The sequence below is a fragment of the Bos taurus genome, chromosome 16 (genome assembly GCF_002263795.3).
Source record: "Bos taurus isolate L1 Dominette 01449 registration number 42190680 breed Hereford chromosome 16, ARS-UCD2.0, whole genome shotgun sequence".
NCBI classification, from domain to species: domain Eukaryota; kingdom Metazoa; phylum Chordata; class Mammalia; order Artiodactyla; family Bovidae; genus Bos; species Bos taurus.
This window is the reverse complement of record NC_037343.1, coordinates 55,124,876-55,144,936: the sequence shown is the minus strand read 5'-3', so window position 1 is coordinate 55,144,936 and position 20,061 is coordinate 55,124,876. Positions and strand designations below refer to the sequence as shown.

At 36.8% G+C, this 20,061-nt stretch overlaps 1 protein-coding gene across 5 annotated transcripts in view; it reads right to left on the bottom strand.

Moving 5' to 3' along the window:
• The window catches only part of KLHL20 (kelch like family member 20), a 71,300-nt gene that overhangs the window by 21,575 nt on the left and 29,664 nt on the right, over nt 1-20,061 (bottom strand). For all 5 annotated transcript variants that reach the window (XM_005217060.5, NM_001076835.1, XM_005217062.5 and 2 more), the window contains 3 exon segments: nt 17,236-17,809; nt 1,143-1,301; nt 350-444 (listed from right to left, as the gene is read on the bottom strand). In XM_005217060.5, coding sequence (XP_005217117.1) covers nt 350-444; nt 1,143-1,301; nt 17,236-17,809 — 828 coding nt within the window.

Here is a 20,061-nt window from a genome sequence, read left to right as displayed (position 1 = left end):
ACTTTTATGATGGAGTCAACAACATTATTTAACTTATCTCAAGAAAAGATATACTAGCAGAGAATTGTCTCTTCAAACTCAAGCTTGCATGAAATCTTAGAAATCTACCTCTTTATTGCCACTTCTACATGAATAAATACCACGCATTAAAAAAAAAACAAACTAATGGAATGGAATACTGGAAATTCAGTCTTCTCTTCTTCCATCTCCTCTTGACTCTGGCCCAGAAGAAAAATCTGTTAAATACTGCCTTGAAAAATATAATATTTAGGAAGCAATACAAATAAGGAAATTAGCACAGAACAAGAATGTTTAGTTGTCGATTTTTCCCATCCAGGACCATTCATACCTGCATTCTTCGTCACTTTTGATGAGGGGATCAGAGCCTACAGTGCCCACCAGGAACTTGGGACTAAGCAAAGGCAACCGCACGTGCTGCAGCACCTATGAGGTAATAAACACTATTAGAGCACAGACGCCATCTGTAAGGTGTTTAAGAAAATATGTAACTCATGCTCCCCGATTGTGTTTCCAATTGTTTTGCGATCTAATTGGATTAATTAATTGATCTAATAAATAATGAGGGTGGAAGGCATAAATACAAAACTAAATTTATTCCAACCACCAGTTCAGTAATTAGAACGGTCAGTATCACTTTAGCATGCTTCTTTATGCTTTCAGCAGTATAAGCTCTTCTAATAACAATCTAGAAGAATATACTATCAAATTGCTAAGGACTGTAATCATAATAACAAGAACATCAAACATGTCATTTAGTGACCACTTATGACCCATATCATTCCTTTACTCTTCAAACTGTGGTGGGATTTCCAAATCATAGAGAAGGGAGACATGATAACAGCCATCCTTGTTTTCTTTTGTTCATTATGTACCATTTAGGTTCTGATTTATGCTATAGCCCAAACCTAGAGTTGATGCAAAACAGAGGAAGCAATGGAGCAAAAAGTTCATAATGATAAACACTTAAAATGCTTAACACTTAATCTCCTTGGTTATTTGGAAAGAGATGGTCTTTCTTACAGTCTAATATGAATGACAGTGATAACTGTTTTTTGCAAATCAAATATGTATTATTTTATCCAGTACAAAACAGTTACTTAAAGAAGCATTTCCCTGCGTACCTGGGGTAACTGAGGACGTCTTTCTTGAATGCTGTATTTAACCCAGGCCATCACTGCATTGAACACCTGTTCTTCACTGCGAACATTTAGTTCATCACTAGATATTATATCAATGAGTTGATTGGCTGGAAGCAACATGAACTCTTCACTTTCCATCACCTGTTTGAAGTTAGGTAAGAATAAAAGGGAAAACACCCTGTGATCACATTTGACTGTTTCAATATTTTCCTTCAGGGTTGTAGGGCAAAGCTTTATTTCACAATGGAGCTGAAGTTCAATATAGTACCAGAGGATAAGAAAAGTTTAAAAAGAAAAAAAGATAGGTAGAGCACAGAAGGTTTTTAGAACAATGAGACTATCCTGTATGATACTACAGTGGTGGACACATGTCAAAACTCATAGAATGTACAATACCAAGAGTGAGCCATAATGTAAGTCATGGACTTTGGATGCTAGCATGTCAATGCAGGTTCATTAGTTGTAACAAACATATTTCTCTGGTGCAGGATGTTGCTATTGGGAGAGGTCATGTGTGTCACTTACTAAATGGACATGAATTTGAGCAAACTCCAGGAGATAGTGAAGGACAGGAAAGCCTGGTGTGCTGCAGTCCATGGGGTCACAAAGAGTTGGACATGCTTAGCGACTGAACAACATGTGTGTGTGGAGACAGAGTATATGGGAACTACTTTCTGCTCAATTTTCCTGTGACCCTAAAACTACTCTAAAAATAAAGCTTATTAATTTTTAAAAAAGGGAACATAGGAGAATTCAGATGGCACAATTAAAATTTAGGAAAAATAGTAATTTGTGATTTAGACAATTTAAGAAAAAAATGATGCTTTTTTCCCTCAGTATGAAGTATCAAGATGAAAATTTATATTCAAAATATAAACTATACCAAATTATAACTCCAGAAATTAAGAGGCATATAAAAAAATCAGGAAAAACTTTCAGAGGAAGGTTAGTTGCTGAAAGGGCAATGTCTAGGACAGAAACACCAAGGGGCCAGTTTGAAAAAAGAAGGAGGGTGTCAGCATTTCTATAAGCAAGAATAACATAATGATATAAGCCATTAGACCCAAGAAAACCCCTCTGAGGACCACACCACTCAGATATATTCATGTTCTCATATGTATATATGAAACTATAAACACATATAATTTATCTGTATCCAAGATTTGAAGAATTGTCAGAATGCAGGTGAAATGGCAACAAGGATGTTATCTGTGCAGTTCAGCCACAAATCCCCCAATCTTGTAAATCTTGTCAAGATTGTATGTAGAGTAAAAGGGACAGGGTGCAATGCAAACAGTCACTGCTACACTTCATGGGGCTTCTGTCTCATTCAGAACATTGTTCTGCCTGGGACGTCTATTAGTGTAGGAAGGATATAGTTTAAGAGCTTGAATTCCCACCATGCAACCTCTGATGCATATGCTATATTCTCTCAGGACAGGGCTATTTACATGCTCATGAAAAAAATCAGAATATTTAGCAGGATTTGAGATAAGCCATAACAAGTTGATTACTTGGTTAAGAATATTTTCCCAAGGACATCAGAAAAAATACAAATCTCAAAACAATTAAGGGCCATAAAAAGTCAGCTGTATTTATAGTAGAAAATACTAAAGAGCACTTCAATCTTTATGGCACAAGTCTTCATATCATCTGAGTGAGAAGCCCTCTGGGGCTCAGGAAATGAAATTGGAAACCTTTAAATTTTACATGAAGTTGCTTGGCCAGGTCACTTAGTAGTTAGAATGCCTGCGCTGTATCCTCTGTAGCAGTATTGTTGGATTTAGCAAATAATATATGGCATGATTATACTAAAAACTACTTGTTCATCTGGAATAAATTCAACTGGGCACCCTGTATTTTGTCTGGCAGACTTATGTTGGGGGGTGTAAAATTAAGGGCCAGATTTGGGGCCTAGTTCCAGATGAAGTCTGCTGACCTTCAGCATGCAAAACTTTAGCAAGGTTGTATGTTTCTTCTTAGTTTTTCTTCAGTCTGATTTCTTTACTAAAGACAAGTCATATCATATATCTTTGTGAAGTTCCTTAACATTCTTTTAGGATCTTGTCAGAGTATAAAAATTTCCCCCAATTTAGTGATTATAAAACAAATATTATATAAATATCAAGGATCACCAAGTTTAAAGTTTATGAATAAACCACTCTGATATTAATGAGTCACTTAATGGAAACCTTAGAGGACAAGAAGACAAAAACATCTGTGTGAGAAAATATTTTTTGGTACAAAAATAAGAGTAAAAAGAATACTTTTGATGAACAAAGATATTAATGATCTACCATTAGGGCAACGACTGAAGTGACTTAGCAGCAGCAGCAGCAGCACTAAATTCTATTCTCGAACCAAACAACCAGGTTAAGAAAATACTGCTTTAAAATACCCGCTTTTTATTTATTTTTGAAGTTTTTTTTTTAATGTGGATCATTTAAAAGTCTTTACTGAATTTGTTACAATATTGCTTCTGTTTTATGTTTCGTTTTTTGGGGGCTGAGACATGTGGGGTTTTAGCTCTTTGACCCATGTAGGATCGAACCTGCATCCCCTACATTGTAAGGTGAAGTCATAACCATTGGGCCACCAGGGAAGCCCCCAAATAACTGCTTTTTAAATAAGAGTTTGCAGGAAATTTTAAGTCCCACACTATTATGGTAAAAGCTTACTTTTAGTTTCTTCAGATAAATGTAGATGCAATTTGAAGAATTAATAAAGCTGAAAACAAGAACGAATAAGGAAAATATTCTAGAGTTGTAACAGAAATGAATGGTGAACTCAGTGGCATTGAATTGAAAGAAAAAAATATGTTTATGAGCAAGCATAACACTGTATGAATTAAATTTGTTGTTGTTTAGTTGCTAAGTCATGTCTGACTCTTTGTGACCCCATGGACTGTAGCCCACCAGACTCCTCTGCCCATGGGATTTCCGAGGCAAGAATACTGGAGTAGGTGGCCATTTCCTCCTCCAGGATGAATGAAGTTAGGCGTAAGAAAATAGAAGGAAATTAAATAGAGATTTAAGTCTGAAAATAATTTGAATGAATCACAAGTGGTAAGCTCTAAGTGGTGACTTATTTTGCATCTACACAGAACCATTCTAGTCCATGAACAAAGTAAGGTTTTCTTCACTGGAATTTCATTATATCAGGTTCACTTTGGAGGCAGGGTTAGAACTGCAAGGGATTCTAAAACCTTCTGTACTATTAAGAATATTCTTCAGATATTTGTAACTATCTTAGAACTAAAACTCAAGCTATGTTTAAAGCAAGAAATTAAAAAAATCAGCTTTATTTAAAACATACAGTTCAATAAATTTTGATAAATGTATGCACGCATATAACCATTACCACAATCAAGATATAGAACATTACCATCATCCCCAAAGATTCTAAAGCAGGGATTTCTTAATCTGGGGTCCAATGACTTTGGCAAATTATTTTGGAAATCCTCAATGATGGCAAATCTTTATTTTTTGCAGAATGGATCTGATTTTTAAAAATAGTGGAACAAAGTTAAATCTGTTAAAGAAGTTGTAGGAAGTTTACTCTGAATGAAAAATTAAGTTTGACTATAAAATACTGATGCAATTAATTTTAATGAAGTATAAACTCCATTTAGTCATGGTTATTCCTCTTTTATATTTTGTTGGAATCAATATTATATTAAGGATTCTCCCATATAAATTCATGAGAGGTACTGATCTGCAGTTTTCCTCTAGAGTTTGTGGTTTGCACATTAGGGTAAGTTTGACCTTATTTGGCAACTTCCTGCACATTTTTCTGGAAGATTTTATATAGGGTTACATTATTTCTTTCTGACATGTTTGACAGAATTCACCATCTGGGATTGCTTTTTTGTGGGAAGGTTTTAAAATTATTAATTTAATTTCTTTCATAGATACAGAGTTATTCTGGTTTTCTTTCTTAAGTTTTTGTAATTTGTGTTTTTCAAAAAATTTGTCAATTTCATCTCAGTTGTTGAACTTAGCAAAATATTGCTCATGATATTCTGTTTTATCCTTTTTAATGTCTGAGGGATTTATAGTGCTGTCTTCTTTTTTATTTCTGATACTGGTAATCTGTATCTTCTTTCCTTTTTTTCTTGATAAGTACAGCTAGAGGTTCATCAGTTTTTTTCAAAGTAACATTGATTTTTGCTCTATCTTTTAATCTTTGCTCCTTCTATTTTGGGTTTAATTTGCTCTTCTTTTTCTAGTTTACAAAGGTAACCATCAGAACAAAAATACAAACCTTCCAGTTTCATCCACCTCATTAGAACTGATTCAAATGTATTCTTTTTAATGGCTGAGTAATACTCCATTGTGTATATGTACCACAGCTTTCTTCCTATATACTAAAAAAATTAAGGACTTCCCTGGTGGTCCATTGGTGGGGAATTTGCCTGCCAGTGCAGGGGACACGGGTTCAGTCCCTGGTCCAGAAGATCCCACATGCCACAGGGCAACTATGTCTGTGTATCACAACTACTGAGCCCATACTCTAGAACCCAGCAGCTGCAACTGCTGAGCCCATGAGCAGCAATTACTGAAACCCACATGCCCAGAGCCCATGGCTCTGCAATAAGAGATGCCACTACAATGAGAAGCCCAAGCACTGCAATGAAGAGTAGCCCCCGTCTATTACAACTAGAGAAAGCCCATGTGCAGCAACGAAGACCCAGCACAGTCAAAAATAAAACAAATATATCTTTAAAAAAGAGAATCTATAGGAAAGAGAAAATCATAATAGGAAAAACAAATATATAAAGGGATTGTAGATCACTTAAATAAACCAGTACAGAGGTTTCTTTTTAAGTAAAAAAATTTATGAAATTGATTATAAATACAACAGCAAAAGGATTAACATGAATATGTAAAATAGGACATTGAAATGATAAAATATAGGTGAAGAAAGTAAGAAAATGTAGAAATTTTTAGAATGTGTTTGAGATTATATAATTACCAGTTTAAAGTAGATACAGTAATGGGTTAACATACTTGAAAACCAAGGTAACCACAAATCAAAAACATACAATAGACTTACAAAAAGCAAAAAGAGAACTCAAGCATAATACAAAAGAAAACCATCAAACACAAAAGGAAAAATAAAAAGAAAAGAATAAAGAAATACAAAATCAACTGGAAAATAAGGTTTAAAATGGACATAAATAAATATATATCAATAATTACCTCAAATGTCAATGGACTAAATGCTCCAGTCAAATGACACAGAGTGGCAGACTGGATAATAAAACAAAAGCCTAAAATATGCTGCCTACAAATGATGCACTTTAGAAAGAAAGATACACACAGAATGAAAGTGAGGGGATAGAAAAAAGATTCTTCAGGCAAGTGGAAATGATAAGAAAGCAGGGGTAGCAGTACTCATATCAGACAAGATAGACTTTAAAACAAAGACCACAGAGAAAGATAAGGACATCATAAAAAGACATTGATAAAAAGATCAATATAAGAAAAGGATATTATACTTACTAAAATATAAGCCCACAATATAGGAGCTCCTAAATACATCAAAGTAATACTAACAGACATAAAGGGAGAAACTGCAAGGAATACAATAATAGGAGACTTTAACATCCCACTGACATCAATGGACAGATCGTCTACACAGAAAATCAACAAGGCACCACAGGTGCCTTAGGTCAGTCTACTAAGGCAAAAGCAAAAATAAACAAGTAGAACCTATTAAAGTTATAAACTTTTCCACAGCAAAGAAAACCATAAACAAAACAGAAAGACAGTCTACAGAATGGGAGAATATATTTGCAAATGATGCAGTTGGCAAGGGCTTAATTTCCAAAATACAAAAATGGCTCATATAGGTCAATATAGTAAAAAAACAAGCAATCACATCAAAAAATGGGCAGAAGATCTAAATAGACATTTCTTCAGAGAAGACATACAGATGGCCAACAGGTATAAGAAAAGATATTCTACACTGTTAATTATTAGAGAAATGCAAACCAAAACTACAATGGGATATCACCTCACAATGGTCAGAACGGACATCATCAAAAGTTCTACAAATAATAAATGCTGGAGAGAGTGTGGAGAAAAAGGAATCCTCCTACACTGTTTGGAGAAGGCAATGGCAACCCACTCCAGTACTCTTGCCTGGAGAATCCCATGGACGGAGGAGCCTGGTAGGCTGTAGTCCATGGGATCGCTAAGGGTCGGATGTGACTGAGCAACTTCCCTTTCACTTTTCACTTTTGTGCACTGGAGAAGGAAATGGCAACCCACTCCAGTGTTCTTGCCTGGAGAATCCCAGGGATGGAGCAGCCTGGTGGGCTGCCATCTATGGGGTTGCACAGAGTTGGACACGACTGAAGTGACTTAGCAGCAGCAGCAGCAGCAGCCTACACTGTTGGTGAGTATGTAAATTGATGTGGCCACCATGGAGAGTATGGAGGTTCCTTAAAAAACTAAAGATAGAGCTATCACATGATCAAGCAATCCCAGTTCTTGGCATATATCCAGAAAAGATGAAAACTTTAATTCAGAAAGATACAGGCAGCACAGGGTTCACAGCAACACTATTTACAATAACCAAGACATGGAAGCAACCTAAGGATCCATCAACAGATGAATGGACAAAGAAGATGTGGTGTGTGTGTGTGTATACACAAAGACAATGGAATATTACCCATCCATAAAAAATGAAATAATACCACTTGCAGCAACATGGGTGGACCTAGAGATTATCATACTCAACTAAACAAGTCAGACAGATAAATATTATACGATACCACTTACATGTGGAATCTAAAAAAAGGATACAAACGAACTAATTTACCAAACAGAAACAGACTCACCTCACAGACATAGAAAGCAAATTAATGGTTAGCTAAAGTGGAAAGGCCAAGAGAAGATAAATTAGGAGTTTAGGATTAACAGATATATCCTATTATATATAAAATAGATAAACAACAAACAATAAGGTCCTAAAAAATTCAGAATTTTTTAATAACCAAAATGGAAGAGAATCTTTAAAATAACCAAATATGTAGATATATAAAACTGTCTCTCATATATATGTATATAAACTTATATGCTATATCATATATTTTATCTACATAAACTGAATCACTTTGTTATACACCATAAAATAACATAAAATTGTATATGAACTACATTTCAATTAAAAAAAAAAGGGAAAGGGCCCAAATCAATAAAATCAGAAATGAAAAAGAAGAAGTTAAAACTAACACCACAGAAATACAAAGGACAGAGACTGTGATGAACAGCTCTATGCCAATAAAAGGTACAACCTAGAAGAAATGGACAATTTCTTAGAAAGGTACAGTTTCCCAAGACTGAACCAGGAAGAAACAGAAAATATGAACAGACTAATTACCAGTACTGAAATTGAATCAGTAATTAAAAAATTCCCAACAAACAAAAGTCTAGGACCAGATAGCTTCAAACATACTACCAAATATTTAAAGATGACTTAATACCTATACTATTCCCAAAAAATGCAGAGGAAGGAACACTTCTGCAATCTTCTATGAAGCCATCATCACTATGACATGAAACCAGACAAAGATACCACACATAAAAAAGAAAAGTACATGTCACTATCACCAATGAATAAAGATGCAAAAATCCTCAACAAAGTAATACTGGCAAACTGAATCCAACAATACATTAGAAGGATCATCTACCATGATCAAGCGAGATTTATCCTCGGGATGCAAGAATTTTCAAATATCTGCAAATCAATCAATGTGATACACTATATTAACAAGCTGAAGAACAAAAACTATATGATCATCTCAGTAGATGCAGGAAAAACTTCTGATAAAATTCAATGTCCATTTATTATAAAAATTCTCCCAAAGGTAGGCATAGAGAGAATATACTTTGATATAATACAAACTGTATAAATGAGAAACCCATAGCTAACATCATCTTCAATGGTGAAAAGCTGAAAGCATTTCCTGTAAGATCAAGAATAAGACAAGCATGACCAGTCTCACCACTGTTATTCAACATAGTTTGGAAGTCCTTGCCACAGCAACCAGAGAAGAAAAATAAAAGGAATCCAAATTGGAAAGGAAGACATAAAACTGTCATTGTTTGCAGATGACATATTATACATAGAAAATCCTAATGAGGCCTTCAGAAAACTACTAGAGCTCACCAATGAATTCAGTAAAGTTCCAGGATACAAAATTAATACACAGAAATCTGCTGCATTTCTATAAACTAACAGTCAAGTATCAGAAGGAGAAATTAAGGAAACAGTCTCACATATCATCACATCAAAAAGAATAAAATACCTAGGAATAAGTTTGCCTGAGAAGTAAAAGACCTGTGCTCTGAAAACTGTAAGATACTGATGAAAGAAACTGAAGACAAAATAAATAGATTGAAAGATATATTGTGTTCTTGGATGGGAAGAATCAACATTGTTAAAATGACTCTACTCCCCAAGGCAATCTATAGATTCAATGCAATTCCTATCAAATGACCAATGACATTTTTCACAGAACTAGAACAAATATTTAAAATTTTGTATGGAAACATAAAAGACCTCAAAGAGCCAAAACAATCTGGAGAAAGAACAGAGCTGGAGGAATCATGCTTCCTGACTTCAAATTATACTACAGAGCTACAGTAATCGAAACAGTGTGGTGTGTGTGTGCTGTGTGTATGCTCAGTTGCTCAGTCATGTCCAACTCTTTGTGACCCAATGCACTATAGCAAGTCAGGCTTCTCTGTCCATGGGATTCACCAGGCAAGAAACTGGAGAAGGTTGTCATTTCCTTCTCCAGGATATGTTCCTGATCCAGGATTGAACCCATATCTTCTCTGTCAGCAGGAAGATTCTTTACCACTGAGCCACCTGGGAAGCCCAATCAATACAGTATGGCACTGGCACAAAACAGACAAATAGGTCAATGGAACAGGACAGAAAGCCCAGAAACACACCCACACATTTATGTTCAATTATGGTTTTTCCAGTAGTCATGTATGGATGTGAGAGTTGGACTGTAAAGAACACTGAGGGCTGAGGAATTGATGCTTTTGAACTGTGGTGTTGGAGAAGACTCTTGAGAGTCCCTTGGACTACTAGAAGATCCAACCAGTCCATTCTGAAGGAGATCAGCCCTGGGATTTCTTTGGAAGGAATGATGGTGAAGCTGAAACTCCAGTACTTTGGCCACCTCATGTGAAGAGTTGACTCATTGGAAAAGATTCTGATGCTGGGAGGGATTGGGGGCAGGAGGAGAAGGGGATGACAGAGGATGAGATGGCTGGATGGCATCACTGACTCGATGGACGTGTCTCAGTGAACTCCGGGAGTTGGTGATGGACAGGGAGGCCTGGTGTGCTGCGATTCATGGGGTCGCAAAGAGTCGGACACAACTGAGCAACTGAACTGTACTGAAGCTGTAACTAAGGAGGCAAGAAAATTACAGATACCGAGGGAACATTTCATGCAAAGATGGGCTCAATAAAGGACAGAAATGGTATGGACCTAACAGAAGCAGAAGATATTAAGAAGAGGTGGCAAGAGTACACAGAAGAACTATACAAAAAAGAGCTTCACAACCCAGATAATCAGGATGGTGTGATCACTCACCTAAAGCCAGACATCTTGGAATGGGAAGTCAAGAGGGCTTGAGGAATCATCACTACAAAGCTAGTGGAGGTGATGGAATTCCAGTTGAGCTATTTCAAATCCTAAAAGAGGATGTTGTGAAAGTGCTGTACTCACTATGTCAGCAAATTTGGAAAACTCAGCAGTGGCCATAGGACTGGGAAAGGTCAGTTTTCATTCCAATCCCAAAGAAAGGCAATGCCAAAGAATGCTCAAACTACCGCACAATTGCACTCATCTCACATGCTAGTAAAGTAATGCTCAAAATTCTCCAAGCCTGGCTTCAGCAATACATGAACCATGAACTTCCAGATTTTCAAGCTGGTTTTAGAAAAGGCAGAGGAACCAGAGATCAAATTGCCAACATCCACTGGATCACTGAAAAAGCAAGAGAGTTCCAGAAAAATATCTATTTCTGCTTTATTGACTATGACAAAGCCTTTGACTGGGTGGATCACAATAAATTATAGAAAATTCATAAAGAGATGGGAATACCAGACCACCTGACCTGCCTCTTGAGAAATCTGTATGCAGGTCAGGAAGCAACAGTTAGAACTGGACATGGAACAACAGACTGGTTCCAAATAGGAAAAGGAGTACGTCAAGGCTGTATATTGTCACCCTGCTTATTTAACTTATATGCAGAGTACATCATGAGAAACGCTGGGCTGGATGAAGCACAAGCTGGAATCAAGATTGCCAGGAGAAATATCAATAACCTCAGATATGCAGATGACACCACCCTTATGGCAGAAAGTGTAGAGGAACTAAAAAGCCTCTTGATGAAAGTGAAAGAGGAGGGTGAAAAAGCTGGCTTAAAGCTCAACATTCAGAAAACTAAGATCATGGCATCTGGTCCCATCACTTCATGGCAAATAGATGGGGAAACAGCAGAAACAGTGGCTGACTTTATTTTTGGGGGCTCCAAAATCACTGCAGATGGTGACTGCAGCCATGAAATTAAAAGACGCTTACTCCTTGGAAGGAAAGTCATGACCAACCTAGACAGCATATTAAAAAGCAGAGACATTACTTTGCCAACAAAGGTCCATCTAGTCAAGGCTATGGTTTTCCCAGTAGTCATGTACAGATGTAAGAGTTGGACTATAAAGAAAGCTGAGTGCAGAAGAATTGATGCTTTTGAACTGTGGTGTTGGAGAAGACTCTTAAGAGTCCCTTGGACTGCAAGGAGATCCAATCAGTCCATCCTAAAGGAGATCAGTCGTGGGTGTTCATTGGAAGGACTGATGTTTAAGCTGAAACTCCAATACTTTGGCCACCTGATGCAGAGAGCTGACTCATTTGAAAAGACCCTGATGCTGGGCAAGATTGAGGGCAGGAGGAGAAGGGGACGACAGAGGATGAGATGGCTGGATGGCATCACTGACTCAGTGGACATGGGTTTGGGTAAACTCCAGGAGTTGATGATGGACAGGGAGGCCTGGCGTGCTGTGGTTCATGGGGTCGCAAAGAGTCAGACCCAACTGAGCAACTGAACTGATTTGAAACTGAAGGAGGCAAGAATATACAATGGCGAAAAGACAGTCTCTTTAACAAGTTGTGCTGGAAAAAACTGGACAGCTACATAAAAGAATGAAATTAGAACATTCTCTAACATCATATACAAAAGTAAACTCAAAATGAATTAAGAGGTAGGGATTCAAATGCATATAATATTATATATAAATGGAGAAGGAAATGGCAACCCACTCCAGTATTCTTGCCTGGAGAATCCCATGGACAGAGGAGCCTGGTGGGCCATGGTCCATGGGGTCACAGAGAGTTGGACATGACTGAAGTGACTAAGCATGCACTATATATAAAATAGATAACCAACAAGGACCTATTGTCAAGCACTATATTCAATACCATATAATTTATAATTGAAGAGAACGTAAAAATAATAATAATGATCACTTTGTTGTACATCTAAAACATAACATTGTAAATCAATTACATTTCAATAAAAATTAAAAAAATAAACACCCCCCACCAAAAGTTCTATGAATAATACTATGAATTAAACTGACTGTTTTTGAAAAAAATAGAAAAAAAACCTTCAAAATGGATTAAAGACCTAAATATAAGACCAGATACTATGAAACTCCTAGAAGAAAATATCAATAGAACACTCTTTGACATAATTGCAGCAATATTTTTTTGGATCCATCTCCTAAAGTAAAGGAAATAAAAGCAAAAATAAACACATGTGAGCTAATTACACTTAAAAGCTTTTACACAGCAAAGGAAACCACTGACAAAACAGAAGAACAACCTACTGAATAGAAAGATATTTGCAGATGACACAACTGATAAGGGATTATACACACTGAAAAGTTCAGGAGTAAAGGAATATGATGTATGCAACATACCCTCAACTGCTGAAAGAAAAATATTCATATAATAAGGAGAAAATGATAAAGAAAAAGTGGCAAAAGGTTAACAAGTGATGAATCTCAGTAAAGGGTATGTGAAAGTTTCTCCTTTTTCCTCTAGTTTTTTATGTTCATATTTTTTTCTTTTGTTTTTTTCAAATAAAATTTAAAAATTATTTTTTCCAATCTGATAGGTTAAGAAATGTTGTTTTAATGTATTTTTTTTTTAGTTATGTGTAATGGTATCTTTTCATGTTTATTTTACATTTAATATTTTTATACATTGCTTATTCATATCCTTTGCCTATTTTTCTGTTGTTTTTTTAATGGTTTTTCTCCTTCAATTTGTATGAGTCTTATAAGAATTCATGTTTCTTCTGTCATGTATGCTCCAAATAGGTTTTCAGAGTTGGCATTATTTAATTTAGTTTAAGGTGCTTTTTGCTTGTTACTGTTGTTATGAACAATAATATTTAACTTTTATGCAGTCAAATTTATCAGGCTTCTGGGTTATATCCTGCCTGCTGCTGCTAAGTCGCTTCAGTCGTGTCCGACTCTGTGCGACCCCATAGACGGCAGCCCACCAGGCTCCCCTGTCCCTGGGATTCTCCAGGCAAGAACACTGCAGTGGGTTGCCATTTCCTTCTCCAATGCATGAAAGTGAAAAGTGAAAGTGAAGTCGCTCAGTCGTGTCCGACTTTTAGCGACCCCGTGGACTGCAGCCCACCAGCCTAGAAAGGCCATTTTTACCCTAAGCCTAGTAATGTTTTCTTCTAGTACTTTTAGAATTTAAATTTTTGGGTTTATTTATCCATTGAGAATTCCATCTGTTTAAAGAGTTTATTTCCCCTCCCCAAATAACCAGTTTTACTAATGACATATATTTAACAATTTTACCTTCCTCCACTGACTTGATCAAACCAGTCAATCCTAAAGGAAATCAGACCTGAATAATCATTGGAAGGACTGATACTGAAGCTGAAGTTCCAATACTTTGACCACCTGATGCAAAGAACTGACTCCTTGGAAAAGACCCTGATGCTGGGAATGATTGAAGGCAGAAGGAGAAGGGGACGACAGAGGATGAGGTGGCTGGGTGGCATCACCGACTTGATGGACATGAGTTTGAGCAAGCTTGAGGCATGCTGCAGTCAGGGAAGCCTGGCATGCTGCAGTCCATGCGGTCGCAAAGAGTCGGACATGACTGAGCGACTGAACTGAACCACTGATTTGAAAACCACTATTTTTGGACTCAGAGCTACACTGATTTGCTCTGTCTTTAGTTTCAAAATGTTTTCATATTTCTTAAAGACAGTGATTCTAATATTAAATTTTAGAAACTTCCTGGATGTTCTAGCATAAATAGTTTTCCCTTGGTATCTAAGGAAGATTGGTCCCAGGACTTTTCCCTATTCCACCTCCTTCATGTCCCCAGGATACCAAAGTTCCTAGATGCTCAAGACTCATATAAAATGGCATAGTATTTACATGTAACTTACACACATCCTCCCATATACTTAAGAATTCTAGATTAATTATAATACCTAATAAGACTCTTGAAAGTCCCTTGGACTGCAAGGAGATCCAACCAGTCCATTCTAAAGGAGATCAGCTCTGGGTGTTCTTTGGAAGGAATGATGCTAAAGCTGAAACTCCAGTACTTTGGCCACCTCATGTGAAGAGTTGACTCATTGGAAAAGACTCTGATGCTGGGAGGGATTGGGGGCAGGAGGAAAAGGGGACGACAGAGGATGAGATGGCTGGATGGCATCACGGACTTGATGGACGTGAGTTTGAGTGAACTCTGGGAGTTGGTGATGGACGGGAGGCCTGGTATGCTGCGATTAATGGGGTTGCAGTCGGACACAACTGAGCGACTGAACTGAACTGAACTGAATATAATGTAAATGATATGTGAATAGTTGCCAGCACCTGACAAATTCAAATGTTACCTTTCAGAACTTTATTAAATTTTTTTTCATATTTTTGATCCATGGTTGGTTCAATCTGTGAATGCAGAACCAGCAAATACGGAAGGCCAACTGTGTGTGTGTACATACGTATGTGTGTGTGTATATCCTCCTTCCTATACGGTCCCTGCCTTTGCATTTCATGATGCCCATGCTGGTTTTTCTCCTCTATCTATTCTAGTTATTCCCAGTTTTATTTGCCAATTGCTTTTTCACTAATCATCCTTCAATATTGGAAAAACTTGAGGGCTTTTCTCTCCTCCTACTAGGTGATCACATTGGCATTGATTTTTTTAACCTTGTTTATGATGCTTTTTGTTATAAAAGTTTTAAATTTATATACAATCAAACTTATCAGCCTTTTCTTTTATGGCTTCAGGGTTATATCCTGCCTAAAAAGGGCTAAGACACATTTTAGTTATTATATCTTCATTACTATGTTGTTGTGTTGTTGTGCTTAGTCACTCAATCGTGTCTGATTCTTGTGACCCCACAGATTGTAGCCTGCCAGGCTCCTCTGTCCATGGGATCCTTCAGGCAAGAATAATGGAGTGGGTTGCCACTTCCTTCTCCAGGGGATCTTCCCAGCCCAGGAATCGAACCCAGTTCTCCTGCATTGCAGGCATTACTATGTTGATAACTACTAAATTTTAATCTCAGCCTAACCTCTTTGCCAAGATACAGACTTACATAAACAGTTACTTGCTCAATATCTCTATGTAGATATTTCACAGGTGTCTCAAACTGAATATATCTAAAATGGAACCCATGGTTTTTCCTCCTCAAGCTGTTCCCCTTTCCATTACATCTGTAGTAGATTCCCAGAAATGGGATTGCCAAGACAAAGATCATGAGCAAAATGTGTGTAATTTTGATTTACGGCCCAATTTCCTTTCAGAGGGGTTATATAAGTTTATACTTATGCTAGCAATTAGCTATTTCTCCATGTTCTTGTTAACAGGGTATGTAACCAAACTTCTGGATATTTGTAATCTGGTAGATTACAGATTTGTAATCTGACAGATAAAAAATAGTACTTTGGTGTAGTTTTAATTCATGTTTCAGTTATTATGAATAAACCTGAGCAGATTTTCATGTTTAAGGGCAATCTGAACTTCTTGTTTACTACCCATTTTTAGGTCACTGGCCTAGGTTATTGACCAATAAGGAGCTCTTGATGTATTAAGGAGATATCATCTGTAATATGAGATGCAAATGTTTTCCCTTAGTCTTTAATTTTTTGTCTCATTATTGTTTTACCATGCAAAATTTTTAAATATTTATATAGTCAAATCTATCAATATTTTCTTCTATGCTTTCTGGGTTAGTCAATTAGAAAGGCCTCTTCAAGATTATAAAGGAATTGTTTTGTGTCATCTTCTACTATTTTCATGGTTTCACTTTGTATTTTTTAAATCTTGGATCCATTCACTGGACGTTATCCTGTTGAATAGAAGAGTGAGACTAAAGAATAAAATGGACATGCCATTCCTTTGCTTAAAATCCTTTAATGGTTTTCTACTGGTCTTAAGATCAAATTTCAAATTCTTAACACAGTCTATTAACTCCAATGTGATCTGGCCCTGTTTCTTCTGTAAAATCATTATGTAACATTCTTTATTGCTCTCTGGATCTCACTGGGTTTCTTTCAGTTCCTGAAACTTGTTATGCTTTTTCATGTCTCAGAATCTTGGATGAACTGTTCCAGAACCAAAGTTAAATCTCTCTGTAATACATTGTTAAATTACCCAGGGCTTCTTTGTAGCACTCATTAACTCTAATTATTTATGTAATTATGAATTCAGTAGCTGTCTTCTGTGCCAGATTATAATTCTCCACTAGAACAGACACTCTAGGCATCTTGTTCAGTACTGTAGCTTCTGTTCCCAAGCACAGTGGTGGAAGTATAGTAGCTTCACAGATATTTATTAAATGAATGAATAAATGAAAAATAACAGGTTTAATAAATTCTTTGGTAACATCTAATTTCATTTTTCTGATTATTAGGTCACCAAATAATCTGATATACTATATTGTTCTCCTAACAAATACATTGTGGATGCATTCAAACCACCAAGTACAACTCACCTCTTGAAAATTATGTTGAGTGAACTTGTCTGCTATCCTTAGCAACTCACGACATGAATGTGTGTCAGCAAAAGCCCGAATGCCCAGGCAGTTTGAAGGATCTAATTGTCTCTTCAGGAATTCACAACAGGCTTCTTGTATTTCTGCCAGCTGGAGGAGGCAAGCAGCTGGCAGGAGGGTCTGAACATTGCCCTCTTCCACAGTTATCTGGGAGGTATATGCAAAGTCTATCAGTAGTTCCATAGCCCTCTCATCTATGTCTCGGATCACTACTTCCGTCTGACGGCTCTCTGCCAATTCTCCTGTAAACATAGCTCGGAAGTAGGGACTACAGGCTGACAAAATGACTCGATGGGCATATATCTTCTTAGCGCCCACAACTAGCACCACATCGCATAGCTCCCGGTGTTTTCTCAGAAGGTTAATCACTTCCAAGGTTTGTCGAGGGTGCTTGTCTGAGATATAGGGCATGCGGGCTGGTTGGGGAACCCCTTCTGGCAATTTGTTGGGGTCTCCAAGGGTGCAGCGGCTTGTTACATCCATTCCAGTCTCTCCTGGCCGAATGTTGGTACACCTGAAGGAATGGGGGTAGGAGAGAGAAAAGAAGATGGCAATATTTTTAGAAGCTCATTCCAGCATTTCATTTGTATTTCATATGTAGAGATTCAGGTGTTAATTTAGTAAGTAAATGCCACAACAAATTATTGACAAATAATTAGAACTAAAATATTTGGATTTTCATAACCATCACACTGTATCAACATGGAGAAAAAAAGAGAATCTGTGCCCCTCAGTTAAGATGGTAACTATGTTTTTGACAAATATTTTACTTTTTTTTTTTTTTTACTATTTTTTATAGTTTACAAAGCATTTAGCTATGGACTAAGGAAAATTCAAAGGAATATAAAGAGGCAATCAGGAAACCTAATTATCTAGAACAAGGAGATATACATGAATAGCCAGAAAGAGGGTAACCAGGATAAAAAATGTGATTCAGAAAGGCAAAAATCTATGAAATATTTGTTTATACTGGAATGTATACCTGACTGGCATAAGCTCTCAGTTACTACAAGGGTATGTATTTGTGTGTGTGTGTGAAGTAGGAATATTACATGGGGTTTTTCCAGAGTTTAGGTGAAATATGCAGCACACATGCTTCAGATCACTATACTTCTGTTCCTGATTCTATACTTGCTAGGCAGTCTTCTGATGTACAATTCTTTCAAAGGTATTATGTTATTTAAAAGGGAGGTAGGTGACTCCAGTGTCCTGATGACTGGGTTTTAGGTCAGCCTAAAGTTAGTCTCAGAAACTAATCATCTATGACTGTACTGAGATAATGTAATATCTGGTCCACAAGGGACAGTGTTTTTTAGTTTACTACCTCTAAAGCTGTAGCACCAACAAGACCTACAATATAATAAAACACTAGAGTGTTAAGAGAATCCCCTGGGAAGGAAAGGAGACTCTAAAAGAACATTTTAGGAAGAAGAAACTACATTCAGTTCTTTGCAATCTGTTTTTCCAAAGCACTTATAAATTTAATCTATGCTTGGCCTGAGCCTACAGGTAAATGTATTCTATAGTACAAACTATTCATAATACCTGACATCTGGCAGAAATAGCACTATTTATGCCTGACAATTTAAAACTGAAACTGAAAGCTGAGCAGTTAAACAATAATTTTTACCACCCACATAAACAACCAAAAGAGCCTTTAGCCACAGTACTTTATTGGTGTCGTTTGTAGTAGATGCTGAAAGAATAAATCAAGAGGTTAACAGTGGTGCACTCCAGCTTTAAAAAAGAACCACCATTAAAGACAAGACCAATTCAAAAATTCCCATTATAACACTGACATTGTATGTTGAAATTAAAGAGTTTTTGTTGCAATCTTAATTATGTACATAAAGATGGTACTGTTGAACCCAGATATAAACAATTTTTATTTCACCCAAGTACATGGAAGCTAATTTCTACATATCTACTTAAGTTCTGTTTTCTATGCTCTCTATACACATTCTTGAGAAGTACATTTAATCTCATGGTTTCCATCGCCCGTATACAAATGACTAAAGGATTCTTAACTCCTACCTGGGTAAGTTCTGAATTCAGATCCATATGGATGTCCCCAAATCACTCAAACTCAATATATCTTAAATACTAAAACTGATTCCTTGACTCCTTGACTACTTTCACCCAAGTACATGTCTCTCCTCTAGTCTTCCCAGAGCAATTAAAGATAATTTCATTGTTCTACAAACATTTTGGAGCCCTTTTCCTTCCACATACCCTCAAATGCAACCCATCAGCCAATTCTGACATCCAAATACCTAGAATCCAACTATTTCTCTTCATTTTCCACTAGTCTCATCCTAATTCCTGATCCCTGGGTTGGGAAGATCCTCTGGAGAAGGAAACAGCAACATACTCTAGTATTCTTGCCTGGGAAATCCCATAGACAGAGGAGCGTGGTGCGCTACCGTCCATGGGTTTGCAAAAAGCTGGGCACAAATGAGCAACTGAACACACACCCTAATTCAGGCTATCTTCACACTTCTTTATATGGTAGTAGCTGTCTAAGTGATCTGCTTGTTTTCACCTTTGCTGATTTATATTCTCTTCTCTAAACAACCAAAACAATCCTTTAGAAAATTCATATTGTACCATATCTCTGCTCAAAATCTTTTAAACACTCATAGTAAAAAACAAAGCCTGTAGAGCTTACGAACTTCTGTATGAGTCCTCCCCAAGCTAACTCTCTGAATTCATCTTTCATTCTCCCCTTGCTCATGGTTCTCTAGTCACACAGACTTCCTTGCTGTT